Source organism: Alligator sinensis, unplaced genomic scaffold (genome assembly GCF_000455745.1).
Source record: "Alligator sinensis unplaced genomic scaffold, ASM45574v1 scaffold1146_2, whole genome shotgun sequence".
Taxonomy (NCBI): domain Eukaryota; kingdom Metazoa; phylum Chordata; order Crocodylia; family Alligatoridae; genus Alligator; species Alligator sinensis.
Window position 1 is genome coordinate 160,357 of NW_005843326.1, and position 19,888 is coordinate 180,244.

Here is a 19,888-nt window from a genome sequence, read left to right on the forward strand (position 1 = left end):
TGATATAATGCTTTTCTTTGAGAAGGTGAAGTTAGCTATCTCTAATTATGGATTTTATTTCCAAACAGATTTTTGCAACTGACCTCGACAGTGGGCTAAATGGAGAAATTGAATATTCAGTTGTATCTGGTAATGAAAACAAACTGTTTCTTATTGATTCAGCACAAGGGATTTTAGCAGCGAATGCAATCCTGAATTATGAAGACATTTCATCATATAGGTTTGTGGTACAGCAACTTTATAAAATACATATTGATTCTCACTTTATTTACCTTAAGTTGATAATGTTTGTGCTGTCTATTTCTATAGTTACATACTGCTACCCATCATTTAATAGCTGAAGGCCTGCCACGTAAAACGAATAGTGACAGCAAAGTCCATTACTGATTTTGTAGAGTCTCTGACACTGTTCCCTTTTTGGAGAAAAAACATCATTTTCTTAAATCAGTTGCAACACACACAGACATGAGCACTGTAGCTGATCTTTTCAGACACCTTATGCATGATGACAAGTGCCCACATGTGGAGAGGAGGGAACTGTACCAAGACAGTTGAAACAGATTTACTCCTTTCTTTGTTCACCTATAGGAAAAGAAATAGAACCATTTTTGACACAAAAGAGAATTTTAAATTATGGATATGATTTCAGAGTTAAGTGATAGAATTTTAAATTGGAAGCAGAGCTTGAATTTCATTGTCCTGAGATGATGCAGCATTCCTGAACTTCTCTTAGCTACCCTCTTGCTTTACAGAGTCTTTTATTTCTGCAAGAAAGCACAAGTTTCTAGGTAATAAGGATGAGGATAGACCCTTGAAAATGTGAACAAGTGGTTCACTAGAGTGAACCCCAACTGCTTATCGAAGCATGCAAGAAAGGTAAAGTAGTACTATATTATGCCTGTCTTCAGAAAATGACCACTTTGACACCATGAGTGGATTGAATGTGAAGAAGATTATCACCACTTACATTTTCCCCAGTCAATAGGGAGCCATTGACTATGGGAGTTTTTGGATCCTAGTAAGGGCAAACCCAGTTCAGATATCAGACACGGTCTTATTTTGAATAGCTGTATCATCTACTAAAGAAAGTGCCTTGTTTTGCTTTCTGAAGTATCGGGAGCTGAAAAGATGACCATATTATTGTCCTTTTCCTCCCTGGTTCAGCATTTGAATGGAAATGTCTTGAAATCCAGTTGCATTGTCCTCTCAGGAAAATTCTTATTTCAATAGAAATATTATTTAAGCATAGAATGTAGGGGCGATCCTTTTCAGACAAAAGGACATTCACCTGATTTCAGCTTAATTTGCAAGAATTCCACAGCTGGTTCTCTGCATAAAGCAAGTCAAGTCAATATAAACATACAACGTGCTGCTGACTTCAGAAGCAGAATCATCTTCTATGTGATACTTAAGGATGATTTTATTTTTAATTTTGCTAGGAATGTTATCCATATACTAACTAGAATTCATGTGGAGGGTACAAGCATTGTCATCTATCAGCTGTTCTTTGTTAGTTTTATGATATTTCTCCTGCAGTTCGCCACTTCACATGCCTTTTTTACAAATTAAACCATGATTAGAAGTACAAAGCAAACAAATAATTATATGACGAGAAGGTAAAGACATATTGATTGATTAGCATACCAATCCAGTTTATATACTGCAATCTTAAAAAGAAAAACACCTAGATTACTGTATACTGTATCATTAGAATTATGATTTTTTCCATATGACTATGACTAAGACACTTAGACTAAGACTAAGTCACTTGCAAGTTTTCCTTTCCTCTGGAGACTCAGATTTTTAATCATCCAGTCATTGTTCTTAAGAGCCATAATAGCTTTTTGAAAATCATTTAGACCAACGCAATATGATTACTTTTAAATATCAGTGTAATTTAGTAATACACACCTATGGGAAGTATTTTATGTGAACTTATTGTTTAGAGTCTAGAAAATATCATTTGAAGTTTATTTTTATTTTTCTCCTAAGTCAAAAGCATCTGTGATTTTTAGTGTATCTATGACAACTAAATATGCTTCATTCCTTCAAATACTTTTTAAAAAGAATATTGGAATAAATATTCTGAGGAAACACAATTCACTGTTAATGAAGCATTAAATATCTAAACAGAAGGATATATCCATATATCTTGAACACCGAGTTTTCTTTTATTAATATTTAAGTTTGAATCATTTAATATGTTCATTTTTAATGAAATTTTGTTATAAATGAAGTTTTTATATGCTCCCCCTTAATAAGCTATGGGTTGTTCTTTTACTGAAAGAACTTAGAAGAGCAGCAAAAGGTGTTTTAAAAAATGTTTTCTCTAATTTCAAAATGGCATCATTGCTTTTTTTTCGAAATTTGGAAACAGTTGCTTATTTTAACTAAATCGAATATTTTTTTCCCCAGAAGTTCTAAGTCCCCCAAAATAGGGAGTTATAATACAAGTGCTGACAGAAACTTAATTTTAATGTCTTGGCTGAGATGTTTTTATGAGATTTTTTTTCACTGAAACCTTAGAAAGTGATTATTTTAGTAAAATATTTCCATATGTACCTTGCTGATATTCATTCTAGACAAAATATGCTTTCTATACAGAATTATACATGGTCACCAGTTAAATACAAGCCTGTAAAACAAGTTATGTATTCTGTTGATGTCATAAACCACAGGAGCACCGAAAGCACAGTTTGCATGATTCAAGAATGGCAGTAGAATCTGCAGCTTAAATTACAGCACTGGTGTTCCATATTGTAATATAGATACTAAGAAAGTCACCATTTAGTTGTCACTTCAGTCAACACTGTGACTCAGAAGAAGAAGAAGAAACAATTCACTCTTTGAATGATCTGCAAGAAAGACTGACAACACTGTATATGACAAAAATGTTTATGTTTTATAAAGATTCAATGTTTCCTAGTCCCAAAATGTTTATACCTTGGTTTAATTAGATTGACTTTTTGATCAACTCTTTAAAAACATTTTTTAGAGCAGATACTAAACTACCTTAGGTTGGTTACATTCCACAGAAATAAATTTGATTTAATACTGAATTCCACTTCTGCAGAGTTTGGGTTGTTTATGATAAGCAATAGGGTCATGAGAAATTTCGCTGGCTGTTTTGTTTCGACACTGTTTTGACTTGTTTCAAGCTTGAAACAGCAAAATAGAAATGAAACAAAGGGTTTTGAAACAGCATCAAAATGAAACAATGGCAGTCAAAATGTTTTGAAACTTTCAAAATGTTTCGAGTTTTGAAGCTGAAGCTGGGCTTGCCTGCAGAGAAACAGAAAGTAAGGAGAGGGAGGGGTAAAAAGGGGGGAAGGACATGGTGAGGGTGTGCCTAAACACACAAGCTGGAGAAGAATCTCCTGCAGGAGAGGAAAGCAAGGCTCTGTCACAGTTTGGCTGCCTGAGATGCTGCTGGTGCTACTGTGCTGCTTACTGTTATTACCTGTTATCATTTAAAGTAGTGGACCAGGCTGAGGCTGTAGGGGAGAAGGAGACCTCATTGGGGTACACTACCATGTTGTGCAGAGGCCCCAGCACCAGTGAGGGCACACCTTCACACACACACACACACACACACACACACACACACACACACATGAGTTTTGCTTGTCAGCAGCTTGAGGTGCAGTTTCCCAGAAACCCCTGCACCTATCTCCTTGAAACATGGCAGGTTTCATTCCTTCAGAAGGGGCTACCATCCTTGCTGTTTTCGTCCAGATCTGCCAAAAAATGACAAAAAGTTATAGGCAGTTTCGTGCTTCCCCATTATAGCCTATGGGCGAAACGTCAAAACAGCATCAAAACAGCGAAACAGTTTCAATGAAACGAAACAGAACAGTGCTTTTGAAACAAAACAAAACTCAAAACAAAACACTGTCCCAGCGAAACAGTGAACTGGAAGTGAAAACAAAATGGTGCTGTTTCACACAGCCCTAATAAGCAATATGTTCTTGATGATGTAGAAACTAGTTCTAAGAAACGAAATCTTTGTATGATTTTTTTTTTAATGGATCACTATTATCTATCTATATAAATGGAACTCGAAGTAATGTTAATTAAATTCAAGGCATTTCCTTGTGTAGTAAGGACCTGCATGGGACAGTACACTGATGATAAAATTTGACTCCATTAAAGTCAATGAGCTCTGATAAGGCCACAATTTACTATGAGCTCTTAGTGTCAATTAGGAGTAATTTCTGTATTTAAACAAAGATTCTTAAGGAAGTTGTTACTATGTTTCATTATGAGCCCAGTATGTCTTTGCCACCTGGGACCTCTTGGACTATGTCCTTATAAGCTATCCAAAAACAAAAAATTCCAGTTACTCATTTGTACGCTGGAAATTAAAATGCAATTTTGGAAAAGCAGTTCCAAGAATAAAGGAAGGCATTAGGTATTGTCCTCATTTTTAATTTTTCTTTACACATTTGATAATATTGTTAACCAAGTCTGTGATTGCTGGCTGACAATGACAACTGTAGCTTCCTTTCAATACTAGGTTGGTTGTACAAGCCACTGACAAAGGAAACCCCAGACTTTCTGCTACATGTATAGTAACAATACAGGTGGTGGACATTAATGACAATGCCCCAGTTATCCAGGCACCAGGCAAAGTACAGGTATCTGAAAGTAAGTATGGTGGTATAGCAAGAGTATTATTGCTGTTAGGGAACATTAAACTGAATGACTGCCTTTCATGGTTTTTGTAACAAAATGATAACACTGGAAAAACCTCAGTCATGACAAAACTAACGTTAAGTTATTGAGAAAAACAATGGTCTTTTATAATTCCTGGATTCCACTGTCACATTCCTCAGACATTTTTTACATTCCTCTCTCATTTGTAATAGAAACATTCACTCTTAAGATGAAAACACTGAAATTTTATTATTTTTAAATTACTTAGGTCAGAATTTTCAAATGTATTTGCCTGATATTCAGCACTAAATCTATATTTTACCATTTTAGTAAAGTCCCTTAATTTCAGGGACACAGCATCCACAGTACTGCTTGACAGGGTTTCATAGCTGCATGCGCAGATCCAGTATCATGCAGCCAACACTGTCTTTGGCTGTGCAGTGCATGTACAATGAGCTCTCTCAGCTCACCAGCATGTCAGTGCAGCTCCTTCTGAAGCTGCATACATGTTGTGACCTTTATGAACTCACCAGCTGATCAGAACAGGCTGTGGCTGGAGCCCAGTGAGTACTGTTTCCTTCATGCCCCCCACTCCACTGAATTCAGCAGCAAGGGAAAAGAGGGGACAGGTGGCAGTAGCATCTTACGGGCTCCGGACTGTGTGTGAAAGCTGGGACTGCAGCTGGAGCTGGCCCTGGTCAGAAGGTGAGTTCATAGCACTCATGCCACATGGGGAACTCTGTAAGGCAACATATCCAAAGGGAGATGGGACAGTGTGTGCATCTACATGAGATGCTTGGTGTGCACTAGAGTAAATCTACTGCGCATTAGCGCACCATGACAAAAGCTGTGCTAATGCACTAATGTGCAGTAGAATTAGTCTACTGTGCATTAAGCATCACAAAAAGGCCATGAGCCTTTGCTCCTGCGCAGTAGTGTTGACTACTGAGCATATAGTTAGTACCTCATATTAGAGGTACTAAACTTAATGTGTAGTAGCAATGGCACATGTAGATGCACCCTGCGCCACTACACCTCTTGGATCCCTTCCTGCATAACTGTATTTTATATGGCAGTCTATAGTAAATTGAAAATTAACATTGACATTTCTAAAGACTGAACCAAGGTTATTGTACCTTCTATGCCTGGATCTTGCATTTATTCTAGGATATACAACTAGCCTGTACTAAAAATTACATATGAAGATTTAAAATAGATGAAATATGCAATATCTATCTACCCTATGCTTTTTAAGTAACTGGTCACTATTTTGAACATTGTTGTTTCAGATGCCCCACTTGGCTTCTCTGTTACTCGGGTATTAGCAAGTGATATGGATTTAAGCCCAGCTCTTCTCTATAGTTTTAGTGACAATGCTAATCCTGCAATTAAATTTGCTATCAATCAGTACACTGGAGTAATCACACTTGTGGAGCCATTGGATTTTGAAGAAGCTGCTCAGCATGAGTTGTGGATCAGAGTTTCAGATTCCATACATGAAACAGAAGCACAGCTCACTATTAATATTTTGGATGTCAATGATAATCCACCAGTGTTTACTCAGGACTCATACCAGGTAAGAATGTGGCAAATCTGTAGAATTTAAATATGTCACTAAATGGTCATATATATACATGCACACACATATATCACCCTTGAAAGATGCTTTTTGTGTTCTTGAAAGATGCACTTGAATACCCTGAAGAAGGAATTTCTGTCTGTCAGTGCTGCATCATTAGTAGCAGTGCAAGTTTCCACATGCTCTCTTTCTAATGTATTTCAACTCTTATTTACTGGTCCTGTTTGTAGCACTGAGAGTGTGTTCAGTTTTTTTACTCATTCATTCCTTAAGCTCAGTGTTGACAAAACTGTACTTCTGTAGAGGTGCCGGTTAGAGCTAAATGCTTTTATGATATAAGTAGCAATGCACAAGACACTTTTTTGAGACCACGACACTACCACTGTGGGCTGCCACACAGTGACTCGATGACAATACAGTCTAGTTGATGTTATTTTATACTGGATTTGAATAGAAAAAAAAGTGTCTTTGCCCCAGGCCACTGACAGACATTAATTTAAGGACACAATGGGATCTGATCCCTGATCCCAACAGTTGTGCTTCCTGCCATGCCACATCTGTGTGGCAAGATGTGCAGTTTTGGGATCATGGATCCCAAATGTATTCTACTTTCTAGTGCAAGGGGAGCCTGGGATGATCTTCCCAGGACCCCAGCTTGGTGCTTGACAATCTGCTGATTGTTAGCTGGGCCAGGACATCACTGAAGCTCCGAGTAGCTTCAGTGTGGTCCCTGCCAACCAATGGTCAGCTGATTGCTGACTGATTGGGACTGCACCAGGCAGGACTGGCTCCAGTGCTGTCGTGGATCCAGCCAGCAATCAGCCAATTGCTGACCAGTGGAGACTGCACCTAGACCAGTTGAGACCCCTGATGTGTTTTTTGGCTGGTTTTAATTGTTCAACGTAAAGCACAATGGAAACCAGCCACAAAATTACTGTATTTACTTGGATACAAGACAACCTTGAATATAAGGTTATCCTCCAGTAATTAGATTCTGTATATGGACAGTTTATAAATTTGTTATAATTTTCCAGATGTAGAATCTAATTATCAGAATGTTGTCTTGAATTCATCTCCCTCCTGCTGCTACAGCAAGAAAATAGTGGCTGGGAGGGTGGGGGTCAGATGGCCTCCTTGACATCTGCCCCCACAACTTCTTTCTCCTGCAGCCTTCCTGCCCCATCTTACTGTTAGACCCTGCTCAGACTCTGTTCCCTCCCCAAGAACACTGTGGAAATGAGCTGTGTGTGACAGTAACAATCAGAGGAGGGGAGAAACTGCAGAGGGAGGGAAACAGGAGACTGCTGAAAGTCAGACTCTGGCCCCAATCCTGTCTGCTGCAGATTTTAAGCACAAGTACTCCATAAACACACTTTTGATCACCCCTCTGGTACCTACTAAGTACAAACTGTACATGATATCAGTCCAGAGCCGAAAGTCTCATGATGTATCCCATATAGTTCATTGAACTGGGCCCCAACAGAGTCAACAATGTTTCAAGCCATGGTGGTCCCACAGCTGGCACTGCTGAGTATGTGTATATACTCCAGATACTCCCACAAAGGATCCATGTGCTAATTCCTCCTACTTGTCACTGGAACCAGATGTTCTTGTCATAAGTCCTGGGAGCCTCTGAAAAGTTATATGCAGAGGCACAGAGGTGCCTCATCTGTCTTGACCCCATAGAAGGCAAGGCCACATTAATCTCATATGACAGGCTGAGAGAGGGGGGAACAGAGCCTCTCAGCTACATAGAAGCTTGGTGATATTTGCCCAACAATTTAAGGCTTGTGAAGAACGTGCATCACTGGAAACGGGAAAGAAAGGCACATTCAGCTGTGGGAATGAAGAGGAAGTCAAAATATATTTGATGTAATGGCTCACCATGTCTTGAAAAAGAGTTAGTACTGAGGGGGACTGAGTACAATGGGCATTATGTCTCATTCAGATGGCTTTACTAATCTATTTTTGTAGTAGGTTCCCAGCAATGTGTTTGCCCAATATGGGCCATGTGTTTTATGGGCATGCTCAGCATGGGCAGCATTCAACCAACTTCATAGTAGGTTTCCATGACTGAGCCCATGATGCTTTTGACAGCAGTTAAATGATAGCCAGTATAGTTAATGGAAGGGTCAAAGGGGCAGGGTTGCTGGTATGTGAATATAGAATGAGGGGCTTTTTTTCTTCTTGTTGATTGGGAGGGAGAAAAACCTTATATTCAAGTAAATATGGTATTATGCATATTTTGTGGAATAATGTTGTGGCTTATTTCCTGTTTTATCACACCATTAATTGCCTGAACATATGACCAGGTTGCAATTTAAACCACAATTAACTGGTGAATCACATCTCAAGTGTAACCTCTGCCAGAGGCCTTAGTCGCTTAGGCCTAGATCTGAGACTTAAGGGGTGTGTCTACACATTCATCAATGTGCCTTTGCTACTGCACATTGAGTACCTCTAATATGAAGTACTAAATAAAGGCAGAGTATAGCAAAGGCAAACTTTTTGTGATACTTAATGTACAGTAGACTAATTCTACTGTGCATTAACACATAAGCATAGCTTTTACCGTCACACACTAATGTGTGGTAGAGCAGTCCACTGCGTATTAAGGTGTCTTGTGTAGATGCACCCAAGCACATACATGGCATAGGGATTCACAATTTAGAATCATCTTACAGACTTAAGCACATAAGTCATCCCTTCAAGTAGTGCAGATTAGATCACTCTTACAACCCAAAAAAGAGGTGCTGCCACTGTCCACCTTTTTCATAACAATCTAGTGATTAGAGTACTTATCTAGGGAGAACTTGGTTCTTCTAGTCCCTCTCCAGTGTGACAGAGTTTAAGCTCATGTAGGGAAGGAACTGACATAAGATGGATGGGCAGTCTAGTCCTCTCCTATTGGAGTTGTGTCACTGTGAAGCCAAGAATGTCAGATTCATAGAACCACAGAAAGAGAGAGGTAGAGAGAGTGAGCAAGTTAGATTGAGTATAACTAGCCCAGTGATGAGACCCCTGCTCTGTATAACAGGGGAAACTTGGGCTCTGATTCATGCTTCCTAAAACGTCTTATGAATTTTACATTAAACATCCAGTGGATAAAAAGCACAGCATGAGGAACAGGGACAGGAACCCAGGACTTTTCCTCCTCTGGGGAGTACATACATCACTGGGCTGCTGTCATGCTTGCTCTTGCTCGCTTGCTCTCTGTCTCTGTCCCCATGAATCTTGCATTCTTGGCTTTACAATTGCTCATCTCCAACAGGAGCTGTGCAGGATACTCCCACCTTTGCCCATAGCCTGGTAGGTAGGACAGTCTTTTGGGAGTGGAGAGATATAGGTTAGATGAGGACTTGTAATCTGGGTCTCCCACTTGGGTGAATGCTTTAATTACTAGGCTATTACATAAAGGTCCACCACTATGATGTTTAAGTAATTTGTCAATGGTTGCTGTGCTTAGTGTAGAACCTCAGACAGGTTCTTAATATAAGGTGGGCGTGAAGATGCTCAGTTCAGCCAAGATGGAAATGCCTCTGGACATGTGCAATAATAGACATTTAGTTGCCTAAATGTCATAGTTTCTCATGTACATCCTGTACTTTTGTTCCCAAAAAAACAGCTGCTTGAAATTGGAGAGCTCATTATATGTGAGAAATATGGTAAGAGTGGTTCTGATGCTTAGCAGGCAAAAGTTAAGTCTGCAGTCCACAGGGAGCAGAACAATGAGCAAGCCTAGCTCCCTAGCTGCTGCTACTCAGTTATTTACTACAAGGAAAAATTGCGGGGGGAGGGTAGGGTTCATTATGCCTTTAAAAAAACAATGTTTGTATCTTATTCTGCAGTGTATTTTGTGCAAGAAAATATGATAACTTTATTGGCCAAAGCTTAGGCATCTAAGAGTGCATCTACATGAGATGCTTTACTGTGCAGCAGACTAATTTGCTGTGCAGTAAAGCATCACCGTCTACATGTGCACAGCAATTAGGGTGCAGTAGACTAATGTAGTGTGCTGCTGGATAGTCCCATTACTGGTATCTGGCAGCACAGTAAATTACTGTGCTTACATGCATGTGTAGACAGTCATGCCAGAATTAGTTCTGTTATGCCAGAATTAGAATTAGTTATGCCAGTATATTCAGTCACATTAATTGCATGTGTAGAGGCACTGTAAGTGATTAGGTGGGGCTTTTGTGGATCATTCACATGAATTTAGGTGCCTACATTTTATATGCTTAAGTGTTTGTTTTGGATCTGGCCTTTAAGCCTTCCCTATCTCTCGTGTCTTCTGGTTTTGGAAAATGGTATAGGCAAACATTATGTACTAGTGCTAAGAATATTTGTGCAGATTGATATAGACATTACAGGCAAGATTATTAACCAGTGTAAATCAGCTTTGCTCCATTGGCTCTGATAATATAAACCAGCTGAGTTTCTGGTCCAAAGATTTTTTAGCTCACTTTTGCCTAGAGTAGAAAGGCATATCTAATTCCCTATTCACAGCACAGAAATTTTATTGTGCTATCACGTTTTCATATGTATCCTAAATACGCATTTAAGTAAATACAAATGCAACTTATGTACTAATAATGCAAACTAGATACTTATCTTTTGAAGTTATGACATAGGTAACTGTTGTATCATATTCAAGTCTTAAATCTGATTTCAGGTGCCAGAAAATTTTGATCACAAAAATAATACATCTGGGCTTCACATAATGAAAGCTCTTTAAAAAAGTTTCCTGATTTCCTAGATTCTGGAAAAAAGAAAGAGGCATACAACTTAAATTATAACATTATAATTTAAATTAAATTATAACATTCATAATGACACTTGGATTTTTTAGAGTATATAAGAATCTTCTAAGGTAAATAGAGACTTCAGAACAGGCCTCCAAATTCTGTTCCTGAACTGAAAACATGATGCAACTGAAAGAAAGGAGAAGTGTTAGTTTTAGCTACAATATACATTAACTTATTTCAGTAAATGTATATCTGACTCAATACATTATTTCACTCAGAAATGAAATCTCTACTGAATGGATCTATTAATCACCAAGTTCATTCTTTACCTTGGATGCATTTCTTGCATTATTTATAATGTCTCAGTTTTTACATTTTCCTCTCAGGTGAAGGAAATCAGGTGAAACCTTTCCCAAATCTGGGAACTGTATTTGTTTTCAATAATCAAACTTTTAAAAAGGTACTTTGCTATTTACAAAATTATATATGCAACTCCTATTGTTGTTTACATTCCAGGTAACAGTACCTGAACTCACATCTGCAAATACCACTGTTTTGACGATTTCTGCTATAGACAGAGATTCAGAGCACAATGGAATTATTTGCTACAAAATTCTGTCTTCTGATGAGGGATTTTCAATTGATTACAAAAATGGTGAGTCTGTTATACGGTTTGTTATGAAATGAAGACATATTGTATAGATTTTTTCTGGTCACTGAATTTTAGATGTCTTTGGAAACTTTCATCCTGTATCAGTTATGCATGAGTCACAGCGCAACAGTGACTTTCACAATGTTCATGAGAGCTGAAAACCTGATGGCATCTTGGTCCATAACACTTTTTGTCTCCGGTTCCCACAGCCGTTCCTCAGAGTCCACGCTTGACTTCCAGATACTTAGGTGAAGGGAACGAGCGTAGATTTTCCTCCTCCCACTCTCCCTACTCTTTTACAGCAGCAAAGTACAAAGCAGAGAATTACAACATTGTGATCTAACTGGAAATCTACTGTAACTTGTGTTTAGGTTTAATTTTGTTTCAGTTAAAATAATGTTTATGTGTATTTGATAACAGGTGATACTTGCTGCTACTATAATAAAACTCATATAGTTGGTTTGCTTAAGTCTTATGTATTGAATACTTATGTTATAACTTGTGTAATGCATTAATCTAAAGTTGAATTGAAAATTAGGCTTTAGGAGCCATGTCTATATGAGCCACTGACTGTCTATACAAGTACTAAATGACTGTGCAGTAATGACAGTGTAATCAGCGTCTTGTGTAGATGCAGCCATAATGTAAGAAAGACTTTTGTGACACACATCATTTTCTTCAGCAACCACCATCTAATTCTTCTAATTAGTTCTGACCTAAAATTTGTTGTACGAATCTTTACATATAGATAAATTGTTGCCAATATTTTAAGGAATTACTAATATGCCCATTAGAAATTATCAGATTAGAAAACAGTGCACAGTTATTACTCAGTTTGAGCACATTCATATAAATTATTGCTATTCATGAGCATTCACAAGAAAATATTTTTGAGTGCTAGAGTTTGGATAATGGCAGTACATAAAAATATCCATGTACAAGTGCCTCACATAATTCTATTGTTTTTTCATGCAAAGATGTTCACCATTTATTCTGCCACTGTGAGCCTGTCAGGCTGGGTAAGCTATACATCTACTAAATAAATAAATACATTCTTCATTCACCACTTTCCCTCTCTATTTATGTGTCACAACAACAGGAATATATAATACACAGTATATTTTACATAAACTATTATGTATTTAAGTATATATTTTATTACATATAAAATATATTTTTCCTGTTGTTAAAGTGTGAAGCAAGAACTAGAAGTAACTTGGCAAAGAAACTGGGATAAGGATCTAAGAACAGTCTCTTAAGTTTAATGAGGATTCAGAAAAGAAAAGAGCTGGCTCTGGCTGGGAAGGACATTGAGGGAGAGGGGAAGGACCTGGACTGGAGTCTGGAATCTAGAGGAGTGACACTAGATGTTGTTTGGTAAGGAGACTTATGCAGAAGTGAGAAACCTGAGGAGCTGAGTCTAGAACTGGGTAGAAGAGGGTAATTAGACTGAGAGAAGGATGGGGAGGGGCAGGATTGTCAGAAGAGACTGGACTGGATCAGAGAGAGATTGTAGAGGAAGAACTGGAATAAGACAGAGGAGGTCAAGTTTAGGGCCACCAGGCAAAAGAATAATTTCCCACCAAAGCATTCAGTCTTCCCGAGCATTCATAGGAACCCAACACTGTGCCGCCTGCACTGTCAGGGTGGGGCTGAGAATTCAGTCAAGATACCCGAATCCTGTGATCTACTACTCACATCCACATTCCAGCATTTAGCTGGCTCCAGACTCTTCTTCCTAATTCCTGTGCCCAGTCACAAAATATATCCCATGTTCCATTGTGCCACATGGAACAGTCTGTTGAGTTGTTCTGCAGGCACCTCATCTCTACTCAGTACCCTTGGGGCTAGAAGGCATTTCTACCCACCATGGTATGTGAGCCTTTGTATGCTAGAAGGCTTTGTCACAGTCCAGCACACTGCTCTATTTAGCATGGTTGTGGGAATTGTAGGTCTATGAGGTTTCTGTGGCTCAAATATCCATTATCAGAGCAGTGTACAGAGAGATGTTGGTGGTCCCTTCAGATACTAAGCCAGCAAAGTGTAGCAGGTTTGGCCAACCTGATGCAAGCTGCCATTGCCAACCTAACTCCCGTTATAGAGCAGCATTCCTGGAGCAAGAGAACTTGCACAGGTTAGTCAGATCACATTGTTTTGCAGACATGGTATGATGAGCAGTGACTCCAGAACTTCATCTGGAAGAAACCAACATTCCTAAATCAGTTCTTTAGTGTCAGAGTGCCTTACTAGTACAAAAGCAGATTGCTGCTCTGATTGCTGTGTGTCTGTGGGTGCAACTACATGTGCAAATAATGTGCACAAATAAATTCTGGAGTACATAGCTCTAGAGTTTATTCGTGCACAGCACACTGAATTCAACATGATGCAGAGGGGCTGGCTGGGGCACAAGGGTGCTTCAGCATGGATCAAGCCAGCAGGCAGCCCCTGCACTGAAGCACCCTCATGCCCTAGGCAGCTGAGCAGTGTATACACGTGCTGCTGCACATGAAAAAAAATCCAGAGCAGGTGAGTACTTGTATTTACAAGTACTCACCTGCTCCAGAGTTTACTAGTTTCATATGCCCTAATAGGAGTGCACATGTAGACACTGAGATGTCTACTGGGCAGTTAATTAGGCAGTTCCACAGTAAACGTCTTGTGTAGACGCACCCTGCAACTAACTTGTTGAGAACAAGTTAACTTTCAAGGTGATATTCGTGGAGGCAGTGCCACACCGAAAAAATTACTTGCAGGTTGTTGGCACCAGGTGTATGCCAGTGCTTTTCAGAGGATGGGGAGCCTATGAGATATTCACCATCCCTAGATGCTAGAAGAAACCATAGCACTGACTTAGCAGCAAGTTAAATCTTCTTTACTATAAGGGGTACCACTTGTTGGTGCTGCATGACCTGGTGGATCACAAGTAGATTCTTGTGCACAGATTTTGGTAGCACCAGCAAGGTGCGTGATGCTAGGGTATTTGGGAGTTTTAGCATTTACTTGCTTGAACAATCTACAAAGTTATTCTTTCCCAATGACATAGTCATCAGCAGGGTGCAAATACTCACCTGTTGTCTGAAGCATCCTGCCTACTTTGTCCTTTTGTGGCTGAAAAAGTCAAACCCAGACAATGTGGAGGCATACATAACATTCACATATACTGTCAGTATTTTCAGAATAGTGACTGAATGTACATTTAAGAGACCAAAGGGAATAAATAGAACGCTGCCTCCCAAATCGTCTGCATGCCAACAGTGGAAACACTGCACATAATAGTGGCCTTCTGTGCCCTACACAATGTGTGTGGGGACAGAGGTGAGGTTTTTTCATGGAGTGTATCCAGCACAGGCTTGGACCCTGTAAGTGATCCCCATAGCTTGAATGCCTCCCAATAAGCAGTATGGTTCCTGGCTTTAGGGAACCTAGGGAAATCAGGGATGCAGTATGTGCTTACATTGCTGGCACATGTGATGATTAATTGCCTACCAACACATCTGCAGATGTCTTCAGACTAGGAGTTGACTTCCAGAGCCTTCCATGTACTGCTTTTCCAATGTGCATGTTGCACTTTGCTTCCACCAAGGTAGCTCTGTTCCTGTCCGAGAACATTAAATATTTTACGCTTGTCAGTTGTCTCATTAATTCCTGTCATGATCTCTGGAAGGTTTTTTGAGGAGGGGAAGGCAAGGCCTTTGAACTTCTATTGACCTTTTAGGGTCCTTAGTAAGTGGGCAGTTTGATCAGTTGTGAGCCATTGAATACGAGTGGTTTTATTTCTTAGCCTTTGAGGGGCTATACATGATGTTGGGTAGGTGAGGCCTTTTGCATGCCTTTTTATGACCAGTTCATTGAGTCATTTGTCTCCCACTGGACTTAATGGTCCTTAGTAAGTGAGCAACCTGCTCAGTTGTGAGTCAGTGCATGTGATTAACATGGATTCTGCTTAGTCCCTGAAGAGCTTCATAGGCATTAGAGAGCAGATTATCTGTAGCAATGCATGGCCTTCTTCCTACTTGGAGCAATGGGGCTTTGATTCATGCATTGCATGAACTGAATTCTCTTCTTTAGTTCTTCAAGGAAAACATTTTTCTAGGTGTCAGTTCCCTTTTTGCATACACTTAGCAGATTGACAGGCAAGAGACTGAATTCAATGGGAAATATGAGTAAAATAAATTACAAGCACCAAGATGCAAACAAAGCAAAATAAAATGAAGATAAAACTGAGATGAAATGAAAAAAGAGATGCAAACTAAAACCTACAGGTCAAAACTGCCAAGCACACAGTGCAGCTAGACAAGAGACAAAAATTCTGCAAGTTGAAAACAATGAAGAAAGTGTACCCCAAATTAAAACACTTAAGCAGTGTCACTCACAATAAACACAAGTGATGTGAAAACCCAAAATGAAAACCTAAGTCATCCAAAGACTTCAGGTGGAATGAAATTCAAAATTAAAATAAACAGATCCACAGTGCACCCAAATAAACTAGGTAAAGAATCTCACAGTACTGCCAATGAACAGAACACACAGTTCACCAAGGAGAGCTGCTTACTAGAGAAGTGTCCTAAGATGCAGGGAATGGCCTGAGACCCCAATAATGTTGCCTGCTGCTTGCAAGGCTGGCTGTTGTAGAGAACCTCAGCGAACTCTTCATGACATCATTAGTCTCCGCAGTTCCAGGAACTGGCTGCTTGCTCAAGACAAATATCCTCTCACTCTGATCACAGAGGCAGGCTGAAGAGTAGGGTCATGAGAAAGGAATACTTGGAGCTGAGAGCACTAGCAAGTATCTTCTCAGATTCCTCATAGTAGAGGCATCTCATTGTTGCATTTCCAAAGAGCATGTCGCCCTTTGCCTGAGTATGCTGGGACTTAGTCCAGCCCCAGCACAGGGTCCTGAATCCCTAGCACTACTAGCCTCAGAGAGATGGCACTATAATGGTAGAATGCTTGATCTTGCAATTTCAAGAAATTTAATTTCTTCTCATGTAACACACACATCTGATTGGCTTTTCAAATGTGTCTGTACAACATAGGCTCCTATTGGCTGTAGGTACTTTAATTATTGTGGTTTTACTTATTACATTTTATTTTATTTTCAGGCTCAATATTCACTACCCAACCAGTGACATTCTCAGGCAAAAATTCAGCTATTCAGCTTCTTATTGAAGCCAAAGACAATGGAAACCCTGCTTTGACTGCTGTTACTTCAGTGGAGATACAGGTACAGGATGTAAATAACTATGCTCCTCAGTTTAACATGGTACTATATAATCTCAGCGTGAGTGAAGATGCCACAGTTGGAAAAACACTTCTTACATTTTCAGCCATTGACTATGATTGGGAGCATGACAATGCATATATTGAATATTCTGTTATCAGTGGCAATGCTGATAATCAATTCCACGTGGAAACAAGTGTCAGTAAATCAGAAACATCTTACAAGTTGGTTGGAAATCTTGTTTTGAGCAGGAGACTGGATAGGGAAACAGCTTCTTCTCACAGTTTGGTCATTCTTGCATTTGACCATGGAATAACTTCTTTGAAATCTACTGCTACTGTATTGATAACTGTACTGGATATTAATGATAATCCTCCAATATTTAGTAGTCTGGAGTATCACATTCAAGTCAAAGAAAGTATCCCAGTAGGTAGTCATATTATTATGGTCTCAGCCAATGACTCAGATGCAGGAACCAATGCTGAAATCACTTATAACATAATCTCTGGAAATGAGAAAGGCCTCTTTCGATTAGATGGAAAAACTGGCTCTGTAGATTTGATTAGAAGCTTGGATTATGAGGATACTATGAAATTCACATTGACTGTTCTAGCCTCTGATGGAGGTATCAGTGTAAAAAATTTGGCTTTTTCAGTTCTTTTCCTTAAAGTCCTGGATGACAATGATTATGCCCCACTGTTTTTGTTTCCAAATCTGAACTGTGTTATCAGTGAAAATCTTCCTCCCTTTTCTTCTGTGTGCACAGTTAATGCACTGGATTTTGATACAGGTCCCTATGGACATCTTTCTTACTCCATCCAGTCTGCATGTTTGAGCAATCGTGGAATTCCTCGAGATCATGACATGTTTTTCATAGATCCTTTGACAGGAGATATCCATACAAAACAAATACTTGACTATGAAAGTCAAAATAAATACTGTTTCATAGCCCAGGCAAAAGACAAAGGTGACTCAATAGCTACCCTAACAGTTCAGGTGGATGTTGATGGGACAGATGAGTTTGATCCTGTTTTTACCCAAAATCAATATGTTTTTGATCTTCCTGAAAAAAATGAAGCAGGTCAATTGGTTGGCAAAGTGGTAGCATCAGATAATGATGGTGGACTGGATGGAATTATTCATTATTCCCTGCTGAAGTTTTCTCAGTTCTTTTCTGTGAATCAGACTAATGGAAATATTTACTTGACTAGCACACTTCACCGAAAGAAAAGCAATAACCAAAGGAAAGATGGCACCCTTGAATTCTTAATAAGAGCACACAGCCCAAAACTTGGCTCTAAGTCTACCGTATGTAGCGTATTAGTAAATGTTTCCAACTCTCCTGAGAGCTATTCTGTAGTATCTACATACAGCCTGTCTGTTAGCCTTACTGTCTCCTTTGTGGTATTCCTGCTTCTTACCATCAGTCTTATTGCACTTATTCTGAGATACAAACGAAAAGACATGATGAAGTCCTGCATGAGAAAAGAAACATCATCTTCATCAGCTGCTGATTTTAATTTGACCAGTGAAGATAAGCTGTATAAGGACTGCCAGAAAATACAGGAAACTGAGAGAAGTATACTTCCTATGGGTTCAATAACGGAATGGCTGAGTTTGGTAGGCATCAGAGAAAAGAAGGATATTGGTAATCCCTGCAGGCACTCAGACTCAAGTGGCCATGGTTCAGCCGAAGGGGTTACTGCTGAAGACGAGGAAATCAAAAGGATTAATGAGCACCCTTTTCGAGCGAGTTCTGGCTCAGCCTTAAGTGAACGAGGATCACGTGTGCCAGACTCAGGAATTCCAAGGGATTCTGACCAACTGTCCTGTCAATCTGGAGAAACTGATTTAGTGGCTGCCACTCACAGTGCAGAGAGCATCCAATCCAACAAGGATGAAGGTGGCAGAGAATGCTGTGACACAAACTGTACCCATAAGAAAATGGTGTCTCAAACTCTTACAAAAATAGGGATACAAGAGAAACACATAATGACAGATGTTACAAGAGAATATATCTTCATCTCCGGTCATCAGGACTCCCAATGTGGATCGCTTGCGACCCTTGTAGCCCCTGATGAGGATCTCCAAGGCAGTAATAACTGGGATTACTTGCTCAGTTGGGAGCCCAGATTTCAGCCTCTTGCCTCTGTGTTTAATGATATTGCAAAACTGAAAGATGAAAATTTACAAATTCATAGCTTTCCCAACGAGAAGAAATCTTTTATTTTCCCACCTCCCTTGATCACGTCAGTAGCTCAGCCTGGCATAAGGACAGTACCACCGCGAATGCCAAATATAATACCAGGGCAGACATTTAAAAACTATCCTCGTTCTCCTGTTCTCCTCCATAATATTAAATGCCCTGCACCAGCTATGACCACCAGTTTTTCTCCTTCTGTTTCTTTACTCACCATGCAGACCCCTGCAATTTCTCCAGTAGTGTCAGATGTAGAAATGATTGAAATATGTCTGACTGGGCCAACTCATGAACTTGCAGGAGAGCAAGAAGTTCAAGTGTAGATTATCAATCACTGATAAGATATGAAAGGGACATCTGGCTTAAAGTATGCTTTGCTACTGCTTAGCAAGCAAAACATGCATGTCAGCTATATCATCCGTATTTTCATTCTGTTTTTATGATATAAAATGTAATAGGTAATTTAGTTTTCAATTTTCTACCTACTTACCCTGTTCTTTGAAAATATACTCTAGACCTGTAAGGTTTTCCCCTTACCTATCTTATTCCATCTCTCAGTTTCCATAGTTTCTGAAGCAGGTACATATACCTAAGTATCATATACTGAGTTTGACTGACTACATTGTTTTATCAGGAGAGAGCTCTGTAACGGTTTATTGTAATTAATTATTTATTGTGGAAGATCTTAATTTCAAATGCTGGTTACTGGTCAGGGTTCCATTTAATACATATACTCTGGGTTAAGATTTGACTGTAGCCCTAGCTGTAGATCTTTGCCACTAGAAAGGAGACTCTGCCAGCTACCTGCAGACTCCATTTGTGTAAAGGAATCACA

The 19,888-nt window shown here is 39.3% G+C and overlaps 1 protein-coding gene across 1 annotated transcript in view; it reads left to right on the plus strand.

The window, feature by feature from the left end:
* The window catches only part of DCHS2 (dachsous cadherin-related 2), a 122,773-nt gene extending 103,397 nt beyond the window's left edge, over positions 1-19,376 (plus strand). The window contains exons 16-20 of the mRNA XM_006038362.1: positions 69-220; positions 4,517-4,647; positions 5,946-6,232; positions 11,497-11,635; positions 16,735-19,376. Coding sequence (XP_006038424.1) covers positions 69-220; positions 4,517-4,647; positions 5,946-6,232; positions 11,497-11,635; positions 16,735-19,376 — 3,351 coding nt within the window. The remainder of the gene's footprint in view (positions 1-68; positions 221-4,516; positions 4,648-5,945; positions 6,233-11,496; positions 11,636-16,734) is intronic.
* The last annotated feature ends 512 nt before the right edge of the window (positions 19,377-19,888 follow it).